The 24,239-nt window shown below is 44.3% G+C and overlaps 1 protein-coding gene across 7 annotated transcripts in view; it reads right to left on the bottom strand.

The window, feature by feature from the left end:
- AGBL3 (AGBL carboxypeptidase 3) overlaps window positions 1-24,239 on the bottom strand; it is an 873,099-nt gene that overhangs the window by 88,924 nt on the left and 759,936 nt on the right. For all 7 annotated transcript variants that reach the window (XM_078669865.1, XM_078670168.1, XM_078670098.1 and 4 more), the window contains one exon: window positions 12,540-12,588. In XM_078669865.1, the coding sequence (XP_078525991.1) occupies window positions 12,540-12,588 (49 nt within the window). The remainder of the gene's footprint in view (window positions 1-12,539; window positions 12,589-24,239) is intronic.

The raw sequence follows: 24,239 nt of genomic DNA, 5'->3' as shown, positions 1-24,239 counted from the left end.
GCACTTGCCTCCGAAACCAAAGAAATTGCACCACAGGAGGAGAATTTGAATAATGCCATCAACCCACATACGCTCTCTCAATCACCTCTTATTTATTCATGCATTTTCAGACCTACTATAAATGTTGCTTAACGCCTTAATCGCGGCGGTTTTTCCGCAGCGGTAAGGGCATTCTAAAGGGTGGGCGGGGCTGCGTCGGCCGACGGCAGCACTAGGGAGGTAGTGCTCCCGTCGGCCAACGGCAGACGGTAGCACGGAACGGGTTAAGTACTAAGAACTGGACCTAAATATTCTTTCACTTTTTGACTGAATATGTAAGACAATGTTGTGTGCGCATTTTGGCTATAAACTCCAGTTTACATGTCTTAATACAGGAAAGGCAAGTCCCAAACTTTAATCAGTCGGAACAAAGGCACAGCAGTTAGTTCAGTATGACAATGCCAGCAACCCTCAGATGCATTTGACATGTTTTTATAGGGCATATGAATGGCAATAGCACTATGCAAATATGATCACTCCACTGAAAAAACAATAAATAAATAAAAAACATTGTAATTCGCAATGCCAGTAGCTCCTCCAGTGAGGTTCACCGTTCCCCTCCCGCAACTTGTTGGTAAAGATCTGGGCACGTATGTAGAAGGATTTTGGCTGCAAGTTTAATCACCTCTTTTATTAATGTTTTGCATGCACAGCACGCTCTCTCACAGTCACAGCGTCCACGAGCAGAACACTGAGTCACGCTGCGCCACAAGCACAAACAGTAAATGCGCTTTGTGTAACTTTCATTAGGGTTTGACTGCATGTGTTTCTGTTTTTCACTACCAGCACAGCCGGACAGCTTGGAGGGCTTATGTGTGACAAAGGTGAATGCAGAGCGGATTTCACGTTTAAAAAAAAAATTTAGCACAGCATTGAACTGCGTGTATTCTCCGTGCTGCGTTTGCCATTGTTTGATTGTATGCATGCAGTGGTCACTTTGCCACGCCCCCAATGGGTACTGGGGGCGTGGTTGTGCAGCCTCCTACGGCTTCCACTTCATTGCTTCCACCCGCCCGCGACGGCCCCCACACCCTATTCGTTGGACCCCGGGTCCCTTGGTGACCCGGAAGTGATTGAGTCACTTCCGGGTCACTAGGGAACAAAGGCCAGGCCGGTTAGATGCGGCCTGGCAGATGAGGGGTTAAAAGGCTGTGGATCGCGAGAGTCTGCCTCATTGACTTCTGCACGCCACGGCCTGCCCTTCCAGCCTCTAGGAGGTTTCTTGGATACCCAGCCTGGAGGTTATTCGCCTTGCATGTGAACAACATATTTGCTTTGTTGCTAATCGTGTTTTCATCGTAGGAATTCAGTGAGGGCGGCACGGTTGCTGGGACGACGGGGAGCGACGCAGTGGACAACGCGATCAGAGGACACAGGCAGGCCTACACTTCACTGCTTCTGGTGGGCCGCCGGGCTAGAGTGCGCTCGCCCAACACCCAGGCTAGCTGGTGTGTCGCGGTCCCAGTTGCGTGGTGCTTACGGCCAGTCTGTGTACCTCCAACTTGGTACAGGTAAAAGCAGAGTCAGGGCCTGGTGGGTGCAGGAATACATCGTGCTCGCAGGGTTGGCACAAGTGTAGGTGGTTTACCAGTTGCAAGGTGAAAGAGTATGGCCAGTAGGCGTGTTCGTGCGTGGATCATATGCTGCCGGGTATGATGCGTAGTATGGCAGCAATGGACAGGAGAAAGTGGAACAGATAGGAAAAAGCGTAGTGGAGCTCAGGCAGAGGTTGGATGATCAGGCTGGGCCATCTGGAAGGCCCAAGCGAACAATAGTGCCCCCGCAGCCCAGGGGGGAAGTAGATCCTCTACCCAAGCGTAACCAGGGCCAAGAAGGGTAATGGTCGCGTCCCAAAGCAACATGAGGAGGGGGTTCCTTCTGGGGGGGTCCCTGAAGGGGGGCTTGTGCCACCGTTGGTCTCTATACCTACTCCCCAAATCCTGGCAATAATACCTGTAACACCGGCACCTGTCGCGCCGGTGCCAACACCAAGCGCAGTGCCTCTGGTGGTCCCAGCGGTAGTAACCACGTTTAACCCTGCACCTATCCCGGTCCCAAACACGGCAGCCCCCATCCCGGTATCAGCACCTCCAGGGGTTGGTCAGGTCCCTCCGGAGCTAGCAGCACAGATAGCGGCAGTACTCCCTTGGCTAGGGATAGGGGTGATGTTACCATCTTCACTAGGCGCGAAGGAGGTGGGGGAGGATCCTTTGGCGGAGGCGCATAAGATGGTGGCAAGGATCATGAGGTTTCTTGGATACCCAGCCTGGAGGTTATTCGCCTTGCATGTGAACAACATATTTGCTTTGTTGCTAATCGTGTTTTCATCGTAGGAATTCAGTGAGGGCGGCACGGTTGCTGGGACAACGGGGAGCGACGCAGTGGACAACGCGATCAGAGGACACAGGCAGGCCTACACTTCACTGCTTCTGGTGGGCCGCCGGGCTAGAGTGCGCTCGCCCAACACCCAGGCTAGCTGGTGTGTCGCGGTCCCAGTTGCGTGGTGCTTACGGCCAGTCTGTGTACCTCCAACTTGGTACAGGTAAAAGCAGAGTCAGGGCCTGGTAGGTGCAGGAATACATCGTGCTCGCAGGGTTGGCACAAGTGTAGGTGGTTTACCAGTTGCAAGGTGAAAGAGTATGGCCAGTAGGCGTGTTCGTGCGTGGATCATATGCTGCCGGGTATGATGCGTAGTATGGCAGCAATGGACAGGAGAAAGTGGAACAGATAGGAAAAAGCGTAGTGGAGCTCAGGCAGAGGTTGGATGATCAGGCTGGGCCATCTGGAAGGCCCAAGCGAACAATAGTGCCCCCGCAGCCCAGGGGGGAAGTAGATCCTCTACCCAAGCGTAACCAGGGCCAAGAAGGGTAATGGTCGCGTCCCAAAGCAACATGAGGAGGGGGTTCCTTCTGGGGGGGGTCCCTGAAGGGGGGCTTGTGCCACCGGTGGTCTCTATACCTACTCCCCAAATCCTGGCAATTATACCTGTAACACCGGCACCTGTTACCATCTTCACTAGGCGCGAAGGAGGTGGGGGAGGATCCTTTGGCGGAGGCGCATAAGATGGTGGCAAGGATCATGACTGCCCCAGGTTGCGGGGGGGGGGGCAAGTGCGCCTATTCCTTCACAAGCAACATGTCCAGGCAACAACTCCGGAAAGGACAAGATGGTAGAACCAACGCGAGCCGGGGAAAGTGGTAAGGATGTGGCATTACCAGTGCTAGGTGAAGGTACAATACCCTCCAGGAGGGAACATTTAGCTCAACATGTAACACAAGAAATGAAGGATTTAATTTGGGCGGGCAAATATGTCAATATATTTTCTTTGCTCGTGGATAACAGGGAAATGGAGTGTGGTAGGAAGCAGAAAGACTGGATGTTGCCTAGCGAATGGCGGGGAGAAATGGCAAGATTCAGGGTGGAAGAGACATTGATCAACTGGATTAGAGTCTTTTCTGTGTTTATGGCGATTACAGCCGGGCATTCCCCTAATTTGCAGGCAGAGATGGATCACAACTTTCCATGATAAATATGGGGGGGAAGGATGGAAGGACTATGACATGAGTTTTAGGAAAGCTAAAGGAAAGCTAAAGAGTTTAACCCCTCACTTTCCTGGGATCGGGTTGATTCCATTTCATGGTATGGGCAGTTTACCGCAGGGCAACCTGGTAGTGTGGGGCCAAGTTGGAACAGAAGCTACCCGGCACAGGGTGGTGGCATGGCCCCTAAGACAGGGAGCAGTGGGGGGAGAAAAGGGGTGTGCTGGGATTTTAACAAGCGATCGTGCACCAGGGCGCAAAGCACTTGCAAGTTCAGGCACGCATGTTCCATTTGTAACCAACCTTCCCACCCAGAAACAACTTGCCACAATAAAGGTAACGCCTCTGGAAACAGAGGAAGAAAGAAACAAGACTAGGGAGGGAAGACGGCTGGTGTCGCATTCACCCATTGACGTTCTGGCTATGACTTCTTGGCTGAACAGGTACCCAGACCATGCCTCTGCGAGGATGTTACAAGAAGGTTTTTTGCAGGGCTTTAGGATCCCAGCGGTGGGATACCCCGGAACAGCAGAGTGTAAAAACCAACTATCTGTTAGGGACAACCCAGATGTGGCAGGGACAAAAATTGCTAAGGAGCTGCGTCTAGGCAGGATAGCGGGTCCTTTCAATCACATCCCTGTGCATAACTTTGTTTGCTCACCTTTCGGCATGGTGCCAAAGAAGGAGGAGGGCGAGTTCAGGCTCATTCACAACCTGTCAGCACCTAGGGGCGCATCATTAAATGAATCAATGAAGACATTTGTAGCGTTAAGTATGCGTCCATTGACCAGGCGGTGGATATGTTGAGGACTTTGGGACCTGGAGCCTTGTTGGCAAAGTCAGATATTGAGTCTGCTTTCCGGCTACCACCGGTTCAACCCCTAGATCAGCATCTGCTAGGTTTCTCATTTCAAGGCAAATTCTATATGGATAAGTGTATGCCCGTGGGTTGTTCTGTTTCCTGCGTCTACTTTGAGGAATTCAGTTCCTTTTTGGAATGGGTTTTTAGGCAAACGACTGGACACCACCACGTCATGCATTACCTGGATGACTTTCTCTTTCTCGGGTCGGCGGGTTCGCAGGAGTGTGCGTGGGCATTGCAGGAATTTTGCGTGCTCATGCGGGCTTTTGGGGATCCACTGGCACCGGGAAAAACGGTGGGTCCAGCAACCACATTGGAATTCTTAGGCATTGAATTGGACTCACTGGAGGGTTGTTTTAGGTTACCTAGGGAACAAATCATGAAGTTTAGAGCAGCTCTCCAGCAATGTTTGCCCAAAAACAAGGTGACACTACATCAGCTACAGCAGACTGTGGGCCAGTCGAACTTCGCACTGAGAGTGATACCCATGGCATGCCCATTCTCCCGCTCAATCTCGCACCATGACGGGTCTGCGGGAGAAACACCATTGCACTAGACTGCCGGCCGAGGTCCGCCAGGACATGCGGATTTGGATCGCATTTCTGGAGGGCTTCAACGGCAGGGTAGTGTGGTCCGGTCCTCCCACTACATCTGCAGAGTTAGGTTTATGGACTGAAGCTGCGGGCAGTGTGGGATTTGGCGCCATACTTGGTAACAAGTGGGTGGCACAACAGTGGCCGGTTTGGTGGGTGGAGAGTGGCGTGACAATTAATATAGGTTTCCTGGAACTGTTTCCAATCTAGTTTGCATTGACAGTTTGGCCTAATCAGTTGTGTAATCAATCTGTAATTTTCTGGTCTGATAACATGACGGTAGTTCAGGGGTACTCATAGTACGGCCCGCGGGCCGGTGGCGGCCCGCCTGGCCTTAATTGGCGGCCCGCGGACCCTGTGCATGGATAAACTTGAACATTAAACAGAGAAGATGGCCGCAGGCGCATACGTTGTGAATACGTATTGAATACGTATTCACAATGTTTGCTCGTGCGGCCATCCTCTTTACTTTTGATTGCCTTTCATTGGACTGCGCCCCTGTGACGTCAGCCCCGGCACCCGGCGCGAAGCACAGGCCCTTTAAAAGTCAGCTGTAACTAGCGCTGTTACAGCTGACTTTTAAAGGAGCTTCCTGTGTCCGTGGTGACGTCGACGGCCCTCTCTGCAGCAGCCCCCTTGATGCCGTAAAGTCTTTTGCTTTGATTGGTGAGTGAACCATAGTCATATTGTGTGAGGGGTGGGCTCGGGTGAGGGGCACCTCAAGGTGTGAGGCCCGTGCATGAAGGAGTGTGTTGTCGAGGGTGGGGGCGGGGGGCACCCCTCAGCTTTATTTAGTTACTTAGTTATTTATTTATGCATTGTTTTCTCGCGCGGACTTTACCCGAAGGTGTCAGAGGCCTCACAATATGAACAGAGCTGATACATGAGCACACTTACGTGTGAACAAATTATAAAAGCAAACGTTACATTACATGAGGCAAAAGTGACAATAGCGAGCAAACAAAATACAAGAGGTAGGAAACGGTGCAATACAGGAGGAAAAAGTGACATGTGTGAAGGTTACAAAAGCGTACAAAGTACACGTCACGGTATAATACTGCAATAAATGGAGGACTTTCAAACACAAGGCAATGACAATGAGGCATTACATGAGACAATGGTGGCACTTGTGCAAGTATGGAAAGCAAACAAAATGTGAGAGGTAGCAAACAGTGTGTTACAAGAGAAAAGTGGTGTGTGCATGTTGGAGGGGCTCTGGGGGGAGACGTGCGTTTTGGAAGCTTCCTTTGTCCTGGGGCCTGCAGGTTACCTACTGGGGGTGGGCGTGGGCTACACCTGAGCTCGGGGGACTGAAAGCAAAACGTGCTTAATTTGTGCCGGCACAGCAATGAAGTACGCTGAACAGGGGTCCGAGAAGCAAATAGAAAGTGAGTGGGAGACAAGGGGGGAGAGAAAGAGATATGGGGAGAGGCGATGGAAAGGGAGGGGAGGTGACTGGGGAGGGATGGAAAGAGAGGCGAGGGAACGGAATGGAAGTGAAGATGGGGCAGTGAAATGAAGAAGGGGCAGTGAAATGAAGATGGGGCAGGGACGTGGAGATGAGGCAGGGACGTGAAGATGAGGCAGGGAAATGAAGATGGGGCAGTGAAATGAAGAAGGGGCAGTGAAATGAAGATGGGGCAGGGACGTGGAGATGAGGCAGGGACGTGAAGATGAGGCAGGGAAATGAAGATGAGGCAGGGAAATGAAGAAGGGGAAGGGAACCTTAAACTGCAATCCACCTTGGGTGCCCTGATACCTCCAACTCCCGCAGAACCACCTGAACACGTTTCCATGAAGGTGGATTCACCAAAGTGGCAGGGTAGAATGGGTGACATAACTGACATTGACCTCACTTAAATGACATGGATTGAAAAGGGGTGAACACCTGTTTTGCAGTATGTATTGATTTGTTCTTGGGGAAGGACTGGCTTTTGCAGCAGGGACTTAGGTTGAAGGTGTTTGACAATTGCAAGGTTCTGTACTGAAAAACGTCCTTTCCGCATTCCCACAGCCCACGATGTCCCAGACATACTGCCATGATGTGCTCCTCTGCCACCTGCCCTACCCAAAATTATTTTAATTCAAATGCCCTGTGTAAAAGAACAATATGTTTCCTTTTTTTTAAAGATTTGCATTTCAAATAATACTAGCCAAAAACTGAAAACTTGTTTCAGGGTTTCTGATGGGAAGTTTTTCTTTTGTCAAATTGTGTTTAATTAAAAAAATAGAGATGCAGTAGCATTTGCTTCATTCTAGGGGAGGAATCATACGGAGTGGATCACAATAAGGAACTGTGAAAGGGGATTGTTTTATTGTCAAGTTAAGTGCTAAACCAGATCAAAACAGGAACTCACATATGAGAAATGGGAGTGGAGTCACAGACATTACTTGCAGTAATATTAGTGAGCTACTGCTGTGTTACAATATTGAAAACAGTTACTAGCCATGATTATAAAATGTAAACACATTGAGAATTTAGGCGAGTGCACCTGTGCACTTTCAGTGACTGGGCCAAAGACGGCATCAGGCTCTCAATTTATTGCAATCTTGCCAAGGCTAGACCTTTTGGCTTTGCTAATGCTTGGTTCCTTGTTTGTACTTTCAGCTAGCTGGAGATATTTAAGAAGCTGCATTGTTGAATTATATAACGCGATAAGCTGTAACTGGGCAATGAAATGCCAAACAATTACTAACAATTGCCATTCAATCCCACTTAAGATTGCTCTGTCTGCTAATAAAAAAATACTATAAATATGTGTTGCATGTAGTTAAATCTGCTTTGGAAATACAGCACTGTCTAGTAATGTTTTGAAACGGCAGTGGTCTTTTTTTACCCCCTCTAGCCCCGCCCCCAAATGACCCTGCCCCCAAATGACCCCGCCCCCACCGATGCGGCCCTCGGCCACAAACCACACTGTAATTTCGGCCCCCGAGAGAAAGTTTGTGAGTACCCATGCGGTAGTTGAATGTATCAACCAGCAGGCGGCAAGGTGTAAGATGATACTTTGCCTACTGAAGGAAATAGTGCTGGTGTGCATGAAACTCAACATACAGTTTCGTGCCAAACATGTTCCACGGGTGTCAAATAATGCAGCTGACGCACTCTCTCGCTTTAAGATGCAGGTATTCAGGGAACATCTACCATCCGCAGAGGCGACGCATACACACTTCCCAGCAACACTCTGGCAGATTGGTGCCCCCAGCTAAAGAACCTCGTGGCAGCTAGCCTAGCGCCCAGGACCAGAACTGCTTACGAAGGGGCGTTTTTGTGTTATTACACCTTTTTGGGGCAGGATTACGCAGAGAGATGGGATCAGGCAGGGAATTTCACTCAGTACTTAGATGCATTACACAAGGAAGGGCGCTCCGCAGCGACAGCTAGCCGGCACGTGGCAGCTGTTTCTTTCTTTGCACAGATTAGGGGTACCAAAGATCCCACAAATAATTTAATCGTGCGGAAGGCACTAAAGGGGTGGCGGCGCCTCTAAGCAACCGCCACGGACACGAGACAACCAATAGGTTTAGAACGTTTGGCATCATTATTGAATGCCTTGTGTGGCATCTGCAGTTCATCAAGAGAGGGGCTACTGATCAGAGCCGCCTTTACACTAGCCTTTTATGGGGCATTCCGAGTAGGGGAACTGGTGGCTAGCAATAAGCAGGACCTGCTAGGTGGACTCCAGCTTCAACACACAAGGATATTAGGTGATACACTGTTAATTACCATCAGCAAATCAAAAACTGATCAGGAAGCCTGTGGTGAGGGGCTGGTACTCCATCGGGAACGGACTAGTCCATGCTGCCGGGTGATGCATGTGGAGGCCTTCCTTAACCAGAGAGTAGGCGCAGTAGGAGGGGCATTATTGATGCATGGAGATGGTACCCCACTCACCAGGTTTCAATTCCAAAGGGTACTGGCTTTGACAATTGACAGGGCTGGTTTAAATCCGAAAGATTTTGGGACACGTTCGTTCCGAATAGGGGCTGCCACTGAAGCAACTGCTAGAGGGTTACACAATAGCAGTGTGAAAAGGATTGGGAGCTGGTCTTCCAACTGTTACAAGCGTTATGTGTGGCTGCACATGTTGTGAGGGTGGCAGACTAATTACGCTGATGCCTGTCTTGTTTGTTTGCTTGTTTTTCAGTTTCTCGAACCTGTCACGCAGGGCGGAAACTGCCGTCGGCACATCAACAGCACATATCTTCATCACGGCGGACCCAGACACAGAAAAAGGAGATACAAACTGTAAGGGTGGTTGGTCATTCATTTGTGAAACATGTTAAATCTATTTTCTTACAAATAACTATAGACAGAGGGTGGAACAGGGAGGTTTCAGGGTTTCCTTTCATGGTAGGGGGGGGGTCTCTGCCTCACTCAAGTTAGGGGGTTCTTTACGGAGTTGCTCGACAGACACACCCCGCCGCCCACAGTTGTTATCTTACATTTGGGCGGAAACGACCTGGTAAAATTGAGCAGGAGGGTCCTGATGGAAGAGATAATCTCGGAGGTAAGCTGGTTAGATTAAACATGCCAAGGCTGCACCATAGTTTGGTCCCAGATGATTCCTAGACTCAGATGGAAGGGGGTACTCTGTTAAAGCGTTGAATCACTCGGTAAGGAGGATCAACAACAAGATGGAGAAATTATTTCGGTCACTTCAATTGCAGAACATACCACATGGGAGTGCCAGGGGGGAACAGTTCTTCTTACAAGATGGGGTCCACCTGACTAGGGCAGGAAACAAACTATTTCTAGAGAACATCTTGGCATGGCTAGGGGGGTTCTAGGTAGGCATGATGGGGTCCACTTGTCTAGGGCAGGAAACAAACTATTTCTAGAGAACATCTTGGCATGGCTAGGGGGGTTCTAGGTAGGCATGACCTTGCAGAGTAGGAGGATAGGGGGGCCAGATAGTCGGGCAACTATGCTGGCCTGTGGCGGTAAGGTCATGATCGATGAGCAGTCAATTTAAGGTCCTTAGGGGGCGGCGCCATTCTTGAATGGGGTCGCCCAGGGGGAGGGACAAGTGGTCTCTCCTAGAACTCCAGGAGCGGTATATCCGCTTGGTTGGATGGGTGCGGGTAGGAGGGAGTCACACTTTCTTTAGGCTGGTTAGCCACCCCGCACGTGCACTATGATGTCATTAAACGGCGCAGAGTGCAAGGGCCCCCCTTTGGTTAATGGAGTTCATGGAGCGTACGGGGTAACCGGGAGGGGGGGAACTACCCTCTCGGTAAACGGGACCTCTGCGCATGCACACTCATACGTGAGGGCGTAGCTGGTTGATAAGGATCTGACACCGGTTAGCGACCTCGCCATAGGCCTAAAATTAGGTTATGCAGCAAAATTAATAATGTGTTATTATGATCCAAAATATTAGATTCGGTTAGGAAATATTGTGTATTAGAAGTTTGCTACGGTTAGCCCTTTGATACCTGTCTACATGGATTGTAATCTAATGTCAATAGTTTTTCTGCATAAATGATTGTGTAAATATTGTTTATTTCAAATTTTTTAATTTGTTTTCATGTTTTCATAAATACGGCCAGGGGGTTGTGAGATCATAGACAGAAGTATGTAAGTATGTTAAGGTTAGCCATCTGATACCTGTATATTTTCAATTGTAATATAATGTCATGGAACGTTTTCTGCGTAATTGTGTAAATATTGTTTATTTCCAATTTTTTATTTATTTGTATGTTTTAATAAATACGGCCAGGGAGTTGTAAGACCCCCGCCTTCAAAGAAATCCCTCTCATGTCCTGGTTAATAATGTTGGTTAACGGAAGGGAGGGGGTCCTACTAGAGCCGAATTTCGAGGGGAGCTAAGAACAAATTTCGGGGGGAGTTTAATCTTCCAGCAATATGCAGAGTGGAGATGCAGAGGCTCAAAGAAGGGATCAAAACACAACAAAGCCTCATTACCAAGAAAATGGTATTTTAAAGACCTGTGAAGTACTAGGGTGCGGCTGTGTGCCCTAGAAGCTGTCTGAGCCCGGCGGCTGCCACAAAGGAGGGGGCGGGGTGCTGAAGCCCTTTGAGCTCAATGGGCATTGCATGCCTGATTCCAAGCATATTTTACTTCCAGGCAGCGCACTTGAAGGAATGCTGGTTTTATTTATTCAGTGGAATGCAACAGTCCAGTTTTTACGGCGTTGTTCACATGGAATGTAATCTTGTTTTTGTAGCAGTTCCTTCCTCTAGCATGAAGCAATAATTCTTAAATATTGCATCTCCCTAATTAACAGATAGACAGTTATCTAGGGGCTATAACGGAGTGAATCAGGACTGCGTGGGCCTTACATCGGGATTGTTGGCAAAGTCAGCACAAAAAGTTTTCTTTGCAAACCTCCGCAAATTAGGGAAAAACATAGAACTTGACAAACTCACATTATCTAATTTTTTGAAGGCGATGTCCTAATAAACCCATGATTTTTATTTCTTTTAAACCCAACAGCCTAAGCAGTGTACATTTTTTCCTACTCTCTCCCCTGTCTGCTGCTCACCTCTCAGATCCACCTTCCTAACCTCTACACGTTCCACCCCCACCCCACAAGGTTTATTGCTTCCTGTGCCCCTTCCTATGTGTTTTTATTTTTTTTATACACAAATCTAAGTCAGGTCCTACTTTGCTACTCCTGCCGCTCAGCAATGTAACCTTACTCTTCCCTCTGCTCCCTTGATTCTTACTCCCACATCCTGCTTTATTTTGAATTTGATACAGGCCTGCTTCTTCGTTCAAAAAAGAATAAAATGTTCAGTGGCACACTTTTATAGCTTTTGTTTTAATTTAGCCCTCCAATATGGGCGTCTAACCATCTTAAAATGCATTTGCACGTATATATACTGAAACAAGAAACCCTATGTGTCTGTCACCATGCTGGTGCCAGCCACTTTCCTGAAGTTAGCAGGTTTCACATTCTATGTGTGTGCTTTTTTATATGTATTTTTATTAAATACTAGGTAGTCCCTGTCACCTGTACACATTCCATCTTGCATTTTAAGATCCTCTTTTTGTATTTTTATTCATACCCCTGTGCATTAACATAGCTTTACTGTACAGTTGCTATAAAAGCTTATAATATGGTATAGTGTGCACTTTTATTCTTTAAATAATCACTGCCCTGAAAAAAAAAAAAAATCCAATTTACCGTGCCAATAGCTCCAACTCCAACAAATGCGAGACCTATCGCATTGTAATTGCAAAATTCTTGTTTTATATTTGGGAGAAGGATGTTACTCAAAACCCCTCAATGAAAAACATCTCAGATATTCACAGTTATGCATGAATAATTCGATATATTAACCATATCACGTGGGTTAGAGCACTTCAAAGTGGATCACAAACACTTTGGTTTTCAAGGGTTATAGGACAAGCTTCTACAAAAGAAAATCTAACGACTGCTTAATTAAAAAAATATCAAATGTGTTTCTTCTACAATTTTATGCACAATATAAAATTGTCATCAAATTAATAATGCTATAAAACACTGTACCCTTACCCAGAATGCTTTCCAAAGGGCCGCAATGTTGATAGTGCTGTTTTTTTTCCTGTAAATGGTGGAAAGATAAAAGAAAAGTGTCAGAGAATTCATGTATGTATTGCTTTTCAAATATGCATTCCCATTGGTCTTCTATTGCTCGCAATTTATCTCTAAAATATCCCTATAGCAAATAGCTCTTCAGGGTCGTATTGTTTTTCTGCAAGTTAAAAAAGTGTTGACTACAGACTCAACAAAAATAATAGCAACCTGGTGTAAGGGATCAATAGTGATAACAGGGTTATTTGTTGGAAGTCTTTCAGTATGTAGTACTAAATATATACACCTACTACTTTCTTATAAACTAGTACACACAAATTCTCCACATAGTTAATTGATGTCCATTCACTGAATCAACGTTTTGAGCTGGTTCCTTGTAATAATGCTTTTAGGGACCATAGTGAATCCAGCCCTCCAAACTCTCCACAGAGAAACTAGACGGAATATGGACTGTGGTACAAAGTCACTGGGTTGGAATGGTGGAATTCTTGTTGTACTGGTAAAAAAGAGTAATGGTAATGCCAGATTCAAGATAGATAAGTAAAGGTTCCTTTTTTTTTATTTAATTTTTTTTATTATTAATAAAGGCATCGCAATATGAACCAACAAAATACATATAAACAGTTGACCATTTGATATAATCCTTTCCAGAAAGTAAAAAATAAAAGAAATATATAATTAAATGAAAAGTTAATGGAGGGTTTTTTCCTTTTTCTGCCTAGCGGTTTTAAACAGTATGTATTATTAAAAAATGTTTCCCCATATTGCCATACATTTGGTCATTGACCGCATCCCTCTTGACCCAGCCATTGAGACTTCCATGTCGTAGATCTGCCTCACTAAAAGCCACCAATCCGTCACAGTTGGAGGTTTCGGGGATGTCCACACCCTAGCAATTGTTAGTCTTGCTGCTACTAATAAGATAGTAACCAAGTTATTACAGTTTATATTTCTATACCTATATCCCAACATAACCTCAGATATCTGTAAAGGTACTCCTATCCCTAATTTTTGGTGTAAAACATCCTCTACTTTCCCCAAAAATGTTGTAAATTCCGGACAAATCAGAAACATGTGCTTAATATCTGCTGCATATAACTCACATTTTGGACATTTTGTCTGCTCATTATTAACATTACTACCCAATGACCATTTTACAATTCTGTCCGGAGTGCAATATAACTAACAGATCATACGATGTTGCTGCAATCTCAAATTAGTCGCATGTACAGCCTTATCTATAGTATTGAGAGATTGTACCTGTTGTTACCGATGTCCCCAAAATCCCACTCCACCTTTCCGTCAATCTATCATAGTCGTCGGGTCTCCCAGTACTAAGCCATTTATATGGTCTACTTATCAGAGATTTTGATCCCCCAGCATTAAGAAGCCCCCATATCTCAGAGTCATTTGTATTCTCCAGCTTTAGTTGTTTCACAAAGAAATCTCGAATCTGGTAATACTTAAAAAGCATAAACCCCGGGAACTTATATTTTTCCTGCAACCTTTCAAATGAAACAAAACTGTTATAATCATATAAATCTCCCATACAAGTGACTCCACTATTATCCAATTTCTTTCCAGCCAGATCATGAAATATCTCAGGTAAATCTGGATTCTGCCAAAGAGGTAGCTCCTTGTGATACCATGAGATATTTTTGCTTAACACAATTGAGCGCCAGGCGAAAACCTCATCTCGTATAGTCTTAAATTTGACCCTTTTAAAGTAGTTAGGATCATTAAATCTGTACAAAAACATGTAGCTCTCTGCCCCCAAAATAAGCTTGTGACTAAAAATAGTATTGGCTGGATTGATAAGGCTGCGTAGTCTTGTGAAACAAGCTGACCAAAAATATATTTTAAAATCTGGGAACTCTAGACCACCCTGGCAAAAGGGAAGTTTTAACAGATCTATCGCTCGCCTTGCCTTCCTATAACCCTAAATAAAACTACTTAATACCCCTTCCAATTTTTTGAAAAATATGTTTGGGACACGGAGAGGTATGGCTCGAAAAAAGTAGAGAAATTTAGGCAGGATTTTCATTTTAATGATATTAACTCTACCAATTATCCCAATCGGTAGTGTGTGCCAATTTTTTAAAGACCTGCTTGTCTCTTTTAATAGTTCATCGTAATTTAATGTTAGTATTTGATCAATCCTTGCTGTTATTTCAACCCCTAGATAAGTAAAAATCGGGCAAGCACCAGGTATAGGTTTCTCTGGTTTATGGTTGAGAAGAACTTGTGTCTTATTGACATTTAATTTATAACCAGACACTGATCCAAACTGTTCTGCAGCTTCCGTTATTATATTTAATGCCTTCCCCGGTTCTTTTGAAAAGACCGCAATGTCGTCTGCATAGGCGACTACCCTCAAAGAATTTGACCCTGATTTAAAATCCCTTATTCGCAAGTCGCTTTGCAAAGCAACAATAAACGGCTCTATGTATAAGGCGAATAGTAAGGGTGATAAAGGGCATCCCTGACGGGTGCCACATAATACCGGGAAGTTAGATGACTGAAGGTCTAAATAAGCCAATTTAGCACAGGGCTTTTCATAGAGTGCTTGTATCTGTAGCAGAAATTGTCCCTTAATTCCAAATGCTGTCAGCATAGCCCACAGAAATTCCTACCCCACTCGGTCAAACGCCTTTTCTGCGTCTAATAAAATCATACCGAGTGGGGTGGGATTAATATTAGCAATATCAAATGCACTTACTGCAGTATTTATATGCGAAGTGGTATCTCTCCCTTGGATAAACCCATGTTGATGGGGGGAGACTAAATTGGGCATTACTGGGGCTAAGCAACTAGCCAGGATTTTAGCGTACATTTTCGCATCCGCGTTTATCAATGAAATTGGTCTAAATGACACTCATTCCTCTGCTGTTTACCTTTTGTTAGGAAGAATATTATTTTGGTCATATGCCACGAATCAGGTGTTTTTCCTTTAGTTCCTATTTCCTTTATAACTTGACTAAACAGCTCCATCATAAAACCATTAAATACTTTGTAAAATTCTAATGGTATAGCGCCTTCTCCCGAAGCCTTCACTGAAGGTAGCCCACACATTGCTAATTCTATCTCACTATCTGAAATACTTTCTTCCAAAAAAACAGATTCCTCTCCCCATATCTTTTTAACAGGATTATCTTGAATATAGCTACAAATATCCTCGTGTGTAGGTTGTATCGTAGGAGTATACAGTGTTCTATAGAGCAAATTGTTCTAAAATCTGCTGTGGTTGCTCGTATTTTTTGCCACCCATGCCCCTTATTTCTTTAATATGAGCCTTAGCCCGATCATCTGCAACCTTAAATGTGAATATTTTACCTATACTTACCCCAAATTCGTATTGTGTTACCCTATCTTTATTATATCTGGCAACACTTTTTTACTCCATGTTTTCTTCAAACCTGACCGTAATTCTATTATCTTAAAATCTAACTGTTCAATATCCCCTAATCCCTTTGTAATAACCTCAGCATGCTAACCCTCCACCTTACAAATCTCGAGTATCGTTGTATTCAATATATTTGCTCTTTTTTTATTTTGTCGCCATATATATTGCTGGGTAAATCCTCTAATGACTACCTTACAAGTATCCCACACTATTCCAGGGGCAGCAGGTCCTACATTTTCCCTGAAAACAGTCTCCAGTTGACCCCTGGCCACAGCCACATACTCCTGATCAGTCAGCAGATATCTAGGAAACAAAAATGGTCTCATGACCCTATTCATATCTGTAATTTTAATTATAAGAAGTATGGGGTTATGATCAGAGGTCTCTTTTGGACAAATTTCCATGTCACTGGACCATACAATAGAGTCAGAAGCCCAGGCCATATCAATGCGAGAGTAGAGCCTATGTGGGGGTGAGTAAGAGGTGTGCCTTGGTATGACAGGGTATAACGTTCTCCAAACATCCCTAGGCACCTGCAACCGCCCTAATTCTCTTATTGCCGCTCTCATTTTTCTCATTCTCTGAAAAGCCCCTCGTCGCGTTGTATCAATATAATAGTCCATGATACAATTAAAATCTCCCATCACAACTCTCTCCCCCTCCCAGTTTAGCATCTCTGTATTTATTGTCTCAAAGATAGCAGGTTTGTCAGCATTTGAGCCATACAGTACGCAATATATATAGCTCTTTCCTTTTATCTTAATCTGACCCATTGCCCACCTACCACCCTTAGCTGCCTTCAAATTACCCGTTACCCCCATCCGCTCTCTTATGTCTCAAAATAGCAACCCCTCTTATAGAGCCACTTTGCGTAGTACACGCTACCACCTCATACCCTAGCTGCTTAAGAAATCCGCGATCTTTATATGAAAGAAGGGTTTCAGTTAACATAAAAACTTGAGGATTATACATTTTTAATTCCTCTGCCACCAATTGCCTCTTAATCTTACTGTTCAATCCGGCCACGTTCCATGCTAAGCATTTAAACTTAAATTGCTCCATAAGAAAAAAAACAAATCTTAACAGTTCTACCCCTAAAACCCTTCATTACAATTGCTTCATTGTGTGCCTCCAATATATTAGCGTTTTGCTCCCTATTGTTCTGCCTTTATTTTTTCCATGTTTTTGCCCTCTCCCTCCCCAACCCACCACCCTCAACCCCACTAAAACACATCCCACACCCCCAACTCCTAGAAGGAGGAATCTTCCTCTTCTTTAGGCTGCCGCTGGTTTTGGCAGCAAAGTGAGACTGCGGTCCCTACATTGGCCCCCTAGGAATTTAACAGTCAATCAGTTTTAACTTATTTCTTGGCTGTTTATATGGTTGATATCACAACAACCCGCAAATAAAAGAGAGAGAATCAGTTTCTACATAAATTATAACATCCTTAAACCCAATATTATACAGCCCCGTGTACTAATCGGATTTTAAACCCCTTTCCTTATCCCATCCCCTCCTTTCTGCCATCTAGACAATGCTTCTTCAAAAGACACAGTAATATACATACATACATATCTGACTGGCTGCTAGGCCTACTTTCATACCTCAGTGAGCGAATTGTTTCACTGACTGGCCCCTAAAACAAAGGAGCCCTCCATCAAGGAGGGTTCCTTTGTTTTAGGAGCCAGTCAGTGAAACAATTTGCTCACTGAGGTATGAATGTAGGCCTAGTAGCCAGTTAGATAGGTATGATGTTGGGTGCCATGGGACGATTCTGTGAATATAAACACTGTATATTACTGTGTCTTTTGAAGAAATCGTAATATTATTATTATTATATTTAAGTTTATAAAGCGCGCAGCTACCCCGAGGTTTTCTGGCGCTAAAGACCAGATTGAGAAGGAGAGGAGCTGAAAGATAGAGAGGCCGATTATTGGTTAAATATCCAGGTTTTTACCTCTCTGCGGAACTTGAGGTAGCAAGATTCAGTACGCAGTGCTAGGGGAAGAGAGTTCCAGAGGGAAGAGGCCAGATAGGAGAACGAACGATCGCCCATTCTGGCTCTTTTAACTCTGGGAACCTGAAACATATGCTGATTGGATGAACGAAAAGTACGGGCTGGGCAGTAGCGATGAACCAATGTGCTAAGATAGGGTGGGGCCCGACCTGCATTGATTCTGTGCATAAGGCAAAGAGCCTTGAATTTCGTACGACTTTCAATACGGAGCCAATGCAAGTTACGAAGGGAATTAGAAGTGGGGGATTTGTTGGGGAGATTGCAGAGCAGCCGAGCCGCCATTTTCTGCACTGTCTGTAGTTTACGGGTCACCTCTTTGCTTGCCCCCAGGAGAAGAATATTGCCGTAGTCCAGTCTAGAGGTGATTAAGGCCTGGACTACGGTTTTCTGCGTCTCCAGGGGAAGCATCCAAATGATCTTTCGGAGCCACTTGATAATAGTAATGCAAGTAAAGGAGGTTAGTGGGCTTTATTAAGGGGTTGTTATTAGGATAAATATGTCCAATAAGAAAAACAATGAATGACACAAAGTTGAAATCTCTGTTCATTTTAAGAAAGTGTAAAATGCTGTTTTGTGAGGACAATACACTGATATGTATTTTTGTATTTTTTATTTAGATATAATTGACATTTTTTTAATGATGTAAGAGAGAAAAAGAGAGACAATCAATTACCCTTGTCTTGAAAAATGTGGTGCACATCAGGCAGCACACCGAAACGCGTCAACGCCATTGTTTTTAATTAAATTTGAGGGACTATCGTGTTGGGGATTTGTGATACCAGCCTGACGTTGCCAATAGATTCTAACGAATTAATGATCTGGGATGTTTTCAACATGAATCACCTAATTATGTCTCTTTTTTGCAATGTGTTTTAATCATTTTATAATTGTTTTGGGATTATGAATGTGATTTTCATTGTCATGTTTTTAACACTTTTTGTTGATTAAGAAATAAATTTGAATATTTTCTTATAATTGGGAGTTTCAATTGTAATGTGTGCGTACTCATAACTGTGGGGGTCTCTTATTTTGGCAATGGTCTGGATGTAATGTTGAATTGAAAAGATTAACGGTGATTGTAAGTGACATTAGTTCCAAGGGAATTTTTATTTCACACTACTTGTCTGGAACAGTGCCTTGTTTAAGTTGTCTGGGATAAAATGCAACTTTTATTAGGAGTAAACAGCTGAGGAAGAGGCATTTTGTAGATGATTCTTCTTCCTCCCGTTCCAGATCTCCTTCACATCCTCTATGTTAACTGAGGTCAAGATGATGCCTTGAATTCAACTTCCTGTCTCTAACATTTCTAAACCTGCACAGTGGAAGGATACTATTCGCAGTTCTCAGAATCTGAGGAAGTAGAAGTAGAGGCTACTTCTTAGGACCACAGGGTGGAGTATATTGCCACAGAAATAGTACCTGAAATTCTTTCAAAAATATGCTAAATCATGGGACTTCCTGTTGATGACCTCCCCAGCACATCATTTGAACTAGTCTTATGGCAGTAACATCAAGCTACAGCTTTACACAAGCATGTATTAGTACTTATATTTTGAGATTGATCCTGATCAGATTAATTTACCTAGATTTGCGTATATGATCTATCCAATAGACGAAAATAATGAAGCAATTCCAGAATGTTTTCCTTAGATTCCTTGGTGGGCAGCTTTCATAGGTGGCATCTCGATGGCTGTGGAGAGTATATTGAAGGGACTGACTGATAGGACAACATTTTTCTGCTTAAAAGAAAAGTCCTATTTCGGATTCACCTTTCCATTAGAGCAGGGCTATTTGGAGGGTATACCAGCCAATCCCTTATCTCTGATTTTAAAGAACATTTCAAGGCTATTCAAGAGGAATCCGTGTTGTGCTTACCTGTAACCCATGGAGGGACAAGGGGAGTTTCTATCTGATATTTCTGTTGATATGATATGTGCCCTGAATGAAGGTGCAACTATTGAAATTGATTCGAAGGAGTCGCACAGAGTTGCAGAACAAAAATCTGCAGTTTTGTGCCTACTCTTCGAAGAGTGAAGCTATTCGGTTCAAAGCCAGAAGAAAAGTTTCACCATCTGTTTATATGAGAAAAAGCATCCTTTTGTTACGTCAACTCCCCACTACCTCAGTGCAAATATCATCCAAATCTTCCTTTAGCCAGCCTTCTAGAACTTCTAGTATACCTCCTCCACACCACTAATCTCCAAATACAAGAAAGCATTGTGGAGTGAACTTCAAGGAACAGTCTAAGTCTACAGGAAAACCTTTTTTACCAAATAAAACTCAGTGCTCCTGACTATGCCGAAGAAAGAAATAGGTTGGCCAGTTGGAGGCCGATTTTCTTTTCAGGAATCTTCCTCAAATGATTAGGTATTGAAAGACTGGGAATATACATACAGCCTTCCCTCACAATCCAGTCCAGAGAGAGGCAATGATACCAACTCACGTTCCCATTCTTAAGAGACTAACTCAGTTATTCTAGTTAAGGAATGTCAAAAATAGGTTATGAAAGTATTAACAAAAATTGAGACACTATAGAGGATAATGTCATTAATTCTGCAAGGAGCCTTCATGATTAGTTTGGTTTGGATTTCATGGAAACCTTCTTCAAAATTCCTATGCAGTATATCATCAGAAGTTCCCGGGAGTCTGTTTTTCAGACAAGCCTGATCAGTTCCAGGTATCAGATATGTCCAAAGAGTATTTGCAAATATGTTCTCTGTTGCTTGCTTTGCTCCATCTAAGAGGCTGTCACATTTTCCTGTACCGCGACGGTTAGCTTGTTTTCCTTGGAAGATTTGCTAGCACTTCAGAGATGCCTGGCTCAATACAGACTATGTATCAATGTACCAAAATGTCAACTAAATGCTTCTCATGAAATTCATAAGTACCCTTTTCTGAACAGATGTATTGATGCTGTTCCTTCTAGTTGAAATAGCACAGAGACTTAGACTAGTAATTTCATCTGTGCTATTAAAATAGCAAGCTTCCACGTGTCTTTGACTAAGGGTACAGGGAAACATAGCGTCATGTGCGTTTCAGGTAGCTTTCTCAAGATTATATCTTTTCCCACTTCTGGTTCATCTGCTCAAAAAAGGGTATCCTACATCTATGAACTCCGAGAAAGAGACTTTATATCCAGCTATGCTACAGTATTGGTTGCTGAAGCCTGAATCTTTAGTTACGGGCCTTTCTTTGCACCCAGGCATTCATCTTGCAATATTATCAGTTGCCAGTGAAAAAGGCTGGGTGCAACACTGAAGGATATTTCAGTGCAGGACAGACAGTGTTTCAGGTGGAGTCAGTTTTCTTCAAAATGGGGGGGAAGTCATCTGTAGTCGTTCAAGCACTGACTTCTTTTCATCCTGTTCTTCAACAAGAACATGTGTTAGTTTGATACAAACAGTCAGGGAAAACAAATCTACATCTCTTAACCTGGTGGGAATGAAGTCAGGAGCATGGGTGGAACTTCATGTGCTATCTCCGAAGGCTGTCCAGACAATCTGCAGCAGCCTGATCAGGCAGAATATTTTTACATCTGATGATCTGTTTCTTTCTGCGTGACAAGTTGGGGGACATCTTTCTAGACTTATTTGCCTCTCTAGACAATCCACAGCTTCCCAGGTTTTGCTCTCAACTTCCTGTTCCAGGCGTTTGTGGCAAGAACGCCCTGTCTACACTTTCCTGCCTCTTCTTTTTTAAGCATTTCTCCCTATTTTTATTTCTACTACTATTGTGAATCCAGTATGAGGCAGCAGATTTTGGCCCTTTCAAGTTGGCCTCACAGGGTTTGATTTCCTCTTCTTCTTCAATCAAGGTCTCTCCTTCCTTTCGTCTTTGAGTACCAGGGAGTCATCCTCTTCAACACCGACCTCTATCGGTTTGGACGTTGTATGGGCCAGGTTGCAAAGTAAAAGTCATTTAGTACACAAAGCCAAAGCTATCCAGGCACCCTTCAACAATAAAAGCAGGCTTAAAGCATTGGAGAACTTTTTCAAAATGTATGTTCCTTTAGATCGCCATTTCCGCAGAACTGCAACCATTGCTCTATCTCTTTAGGAGTACTATGAAAGGAATTTAGCAATGGAAACTTTTAGGACTAAATTGGCCGTAATAAGACCTTTTTCATGAGCCTTCGGGTGTAAGGATGAGGGTTTTAGCTACAGAATTCTAGAATGATTTTCCAATATTAAACCCTTGATGCATCCTTACCCTTGGGATTTGTCCAGTTTTGAAAGCCATTCGGAGTTTTCCCTATGCCCATCTCTCTTCTGCAGAGATCATAATTTTGAATATGAAGGTAATCTAATTACTGGCTATATTTCGGCTTATAAGATTGGTAAACTGGGTGGTTCTTTTTTGTGTAAGCCTCCATATCTCAGGGTTTTGATAGATGGAATACATTTTAATCCTGGTCCTGAATTTTCTCTAATAGTGAGATCAATGGCTCACAGGGACCAAGAAAATGCATGGTCTGGTTCCTGCAACCCACTCACAGTTGGCTCCGGCTGCAGGTGTGATGGCACCATATGGTTGGGCAGGGAGCCGATTACCGCAGACAGCAGGGCTGTAAGATGGCAAAAAGGCTGCCAGTGCATGAATGCCAACCAACATCGCCATAGACAAAGGAAGCAAGTGTACGGGGAGGTCAATAACTTTTCAAAGGGCACGCTTACCAGGGAGAGGCAAGGGAATGAATTATAAGTGGCGATCTGGTTTCCAATCAGGGTTGCATCGATGCTGGACAGATGGAGCTCTCAAATTGCCATAAGTACATAAAGACTGCGAGCTTCAGAAACAGACCGGGAGTACTGAACAGAGGACTGGTGTGCTACTACATACCATCTCCAATATCTTGGATAATATTTCTCCACTCCAACAAAAATATCCAAACCGTGGTATAATGAAAACTTAAACACGGAACGCCGCAACCATAGGGCACTTGAACGTTCCTGGTGAGCCAATCCCTCCTTGGACTAACTAAAACTCCTTAGAGATGCCAGGAGCCTCTACAACAAACAAATCAAGAGTGCTAAGGTTGCCTACTTCAGATACCAACTGGATCAAGTGGCAAACCGCCCCAAGAAACTTTTCTAATTGGTCAAACAACAAGCAGTCATTGGTTCTAACCACTCTGATCCTGTTGGCAACCCTCCCTGATGCGATGAACTGGCTGCTTTCTTTACTGAGAAATAAAGACTCATCTCCACTGACCTCGCCTCTAAGAAGGATCTATTACCTTCTTCCAGTGCCGCCTCACCCATTGACTCCTTTAAAAAGCGTAAACCAACCACCACAAACACCAATAACAATGCGTCATGGGGCACCTTTACCCCATTTAGTGAAAATTACATCAACAAGATTCTTCAGAATATCAACCCTTCCAACCACTTCAGTGACCCGTTGCCCCTTCCATCTTCAAAGAAATCAAGTATGCACTTATCCCCACCTGGACAAGGATTGTAAATGCTTCCATATCACAAGGCACGATCCTCGACTGCCTAAAAGCAGCTCAGGTAACACCTATACTAAAAGAAACTAACGCTGACGAATCTGATCTCAATAACTTCCGTCCCATTTCCAACATCCCCACCTTAGCAAAACTCCTAGAAAAATGTGTGCAATCCCAACTTTGTGCTCACATAGAGAATTACCAACTCCTAGACCAGCATCAATCAGGCTTTAGGAAGGGGCACATCACCGAATCGGCTCTCACTCACGTTATGGATGACATTTTAAAAATGCTTGACCAAAACGAATCCTGCCTCCTGATCCTCCATGACCCTTCCTCCGCAATCGACACGGTTAATCATGACAACCTCCTACCCATCCAGCAAAACAGAATGGGTTTTTCTGATCAGGTGTTTCCATGGTTTTCATCCTTCATACATCAGAGATCACAAAGAGTCAAGGCAAACCACTCTCTCTCCCAGCCCCCTCCTGTACTCATGGGGGTCCCCCAAGGGTCCGCTCTATCTCCTATCCTCTTCATTCTTTTCTTAGAACATCTTGCTAACTCACTAAATTCCATGGACATTCTCTTCCACCTGTATGCAGACGACACGCAACTATATCTGAAAATCTCACCCACGGAAAACATCATCTCACTCAACACTACCCTAACGTTTACTCAAAACTGGTTAACAGAGAACCATCTCCTGCTCATCACTTCCAAAACGGAATTCTTGCTCGTCTCCCCTCCGAACCACATCCCCAAGCTAGACCTCTGGCTAAGTCACCTCA

This window comes from Lissotriton helveticus, chromosome 1_1, assembly GCF_964261635.1.
Source record: "Lissotriton helveticus chromosome 1_1, aLisHel1.1, whole genome shotgun sequence".
NCBI classification, from domain to species: Eukaryota; Metazoa; Chordata; class Amphibia; order Caudata; family Salamandridae; genus Lissotriton; species Lissotriton helveticus.
The sequence above is the reverse complement of the archived record's forward strand: the minus strand, read 5'-3'. Positions and strand labels throughout refer to the sequence as shown.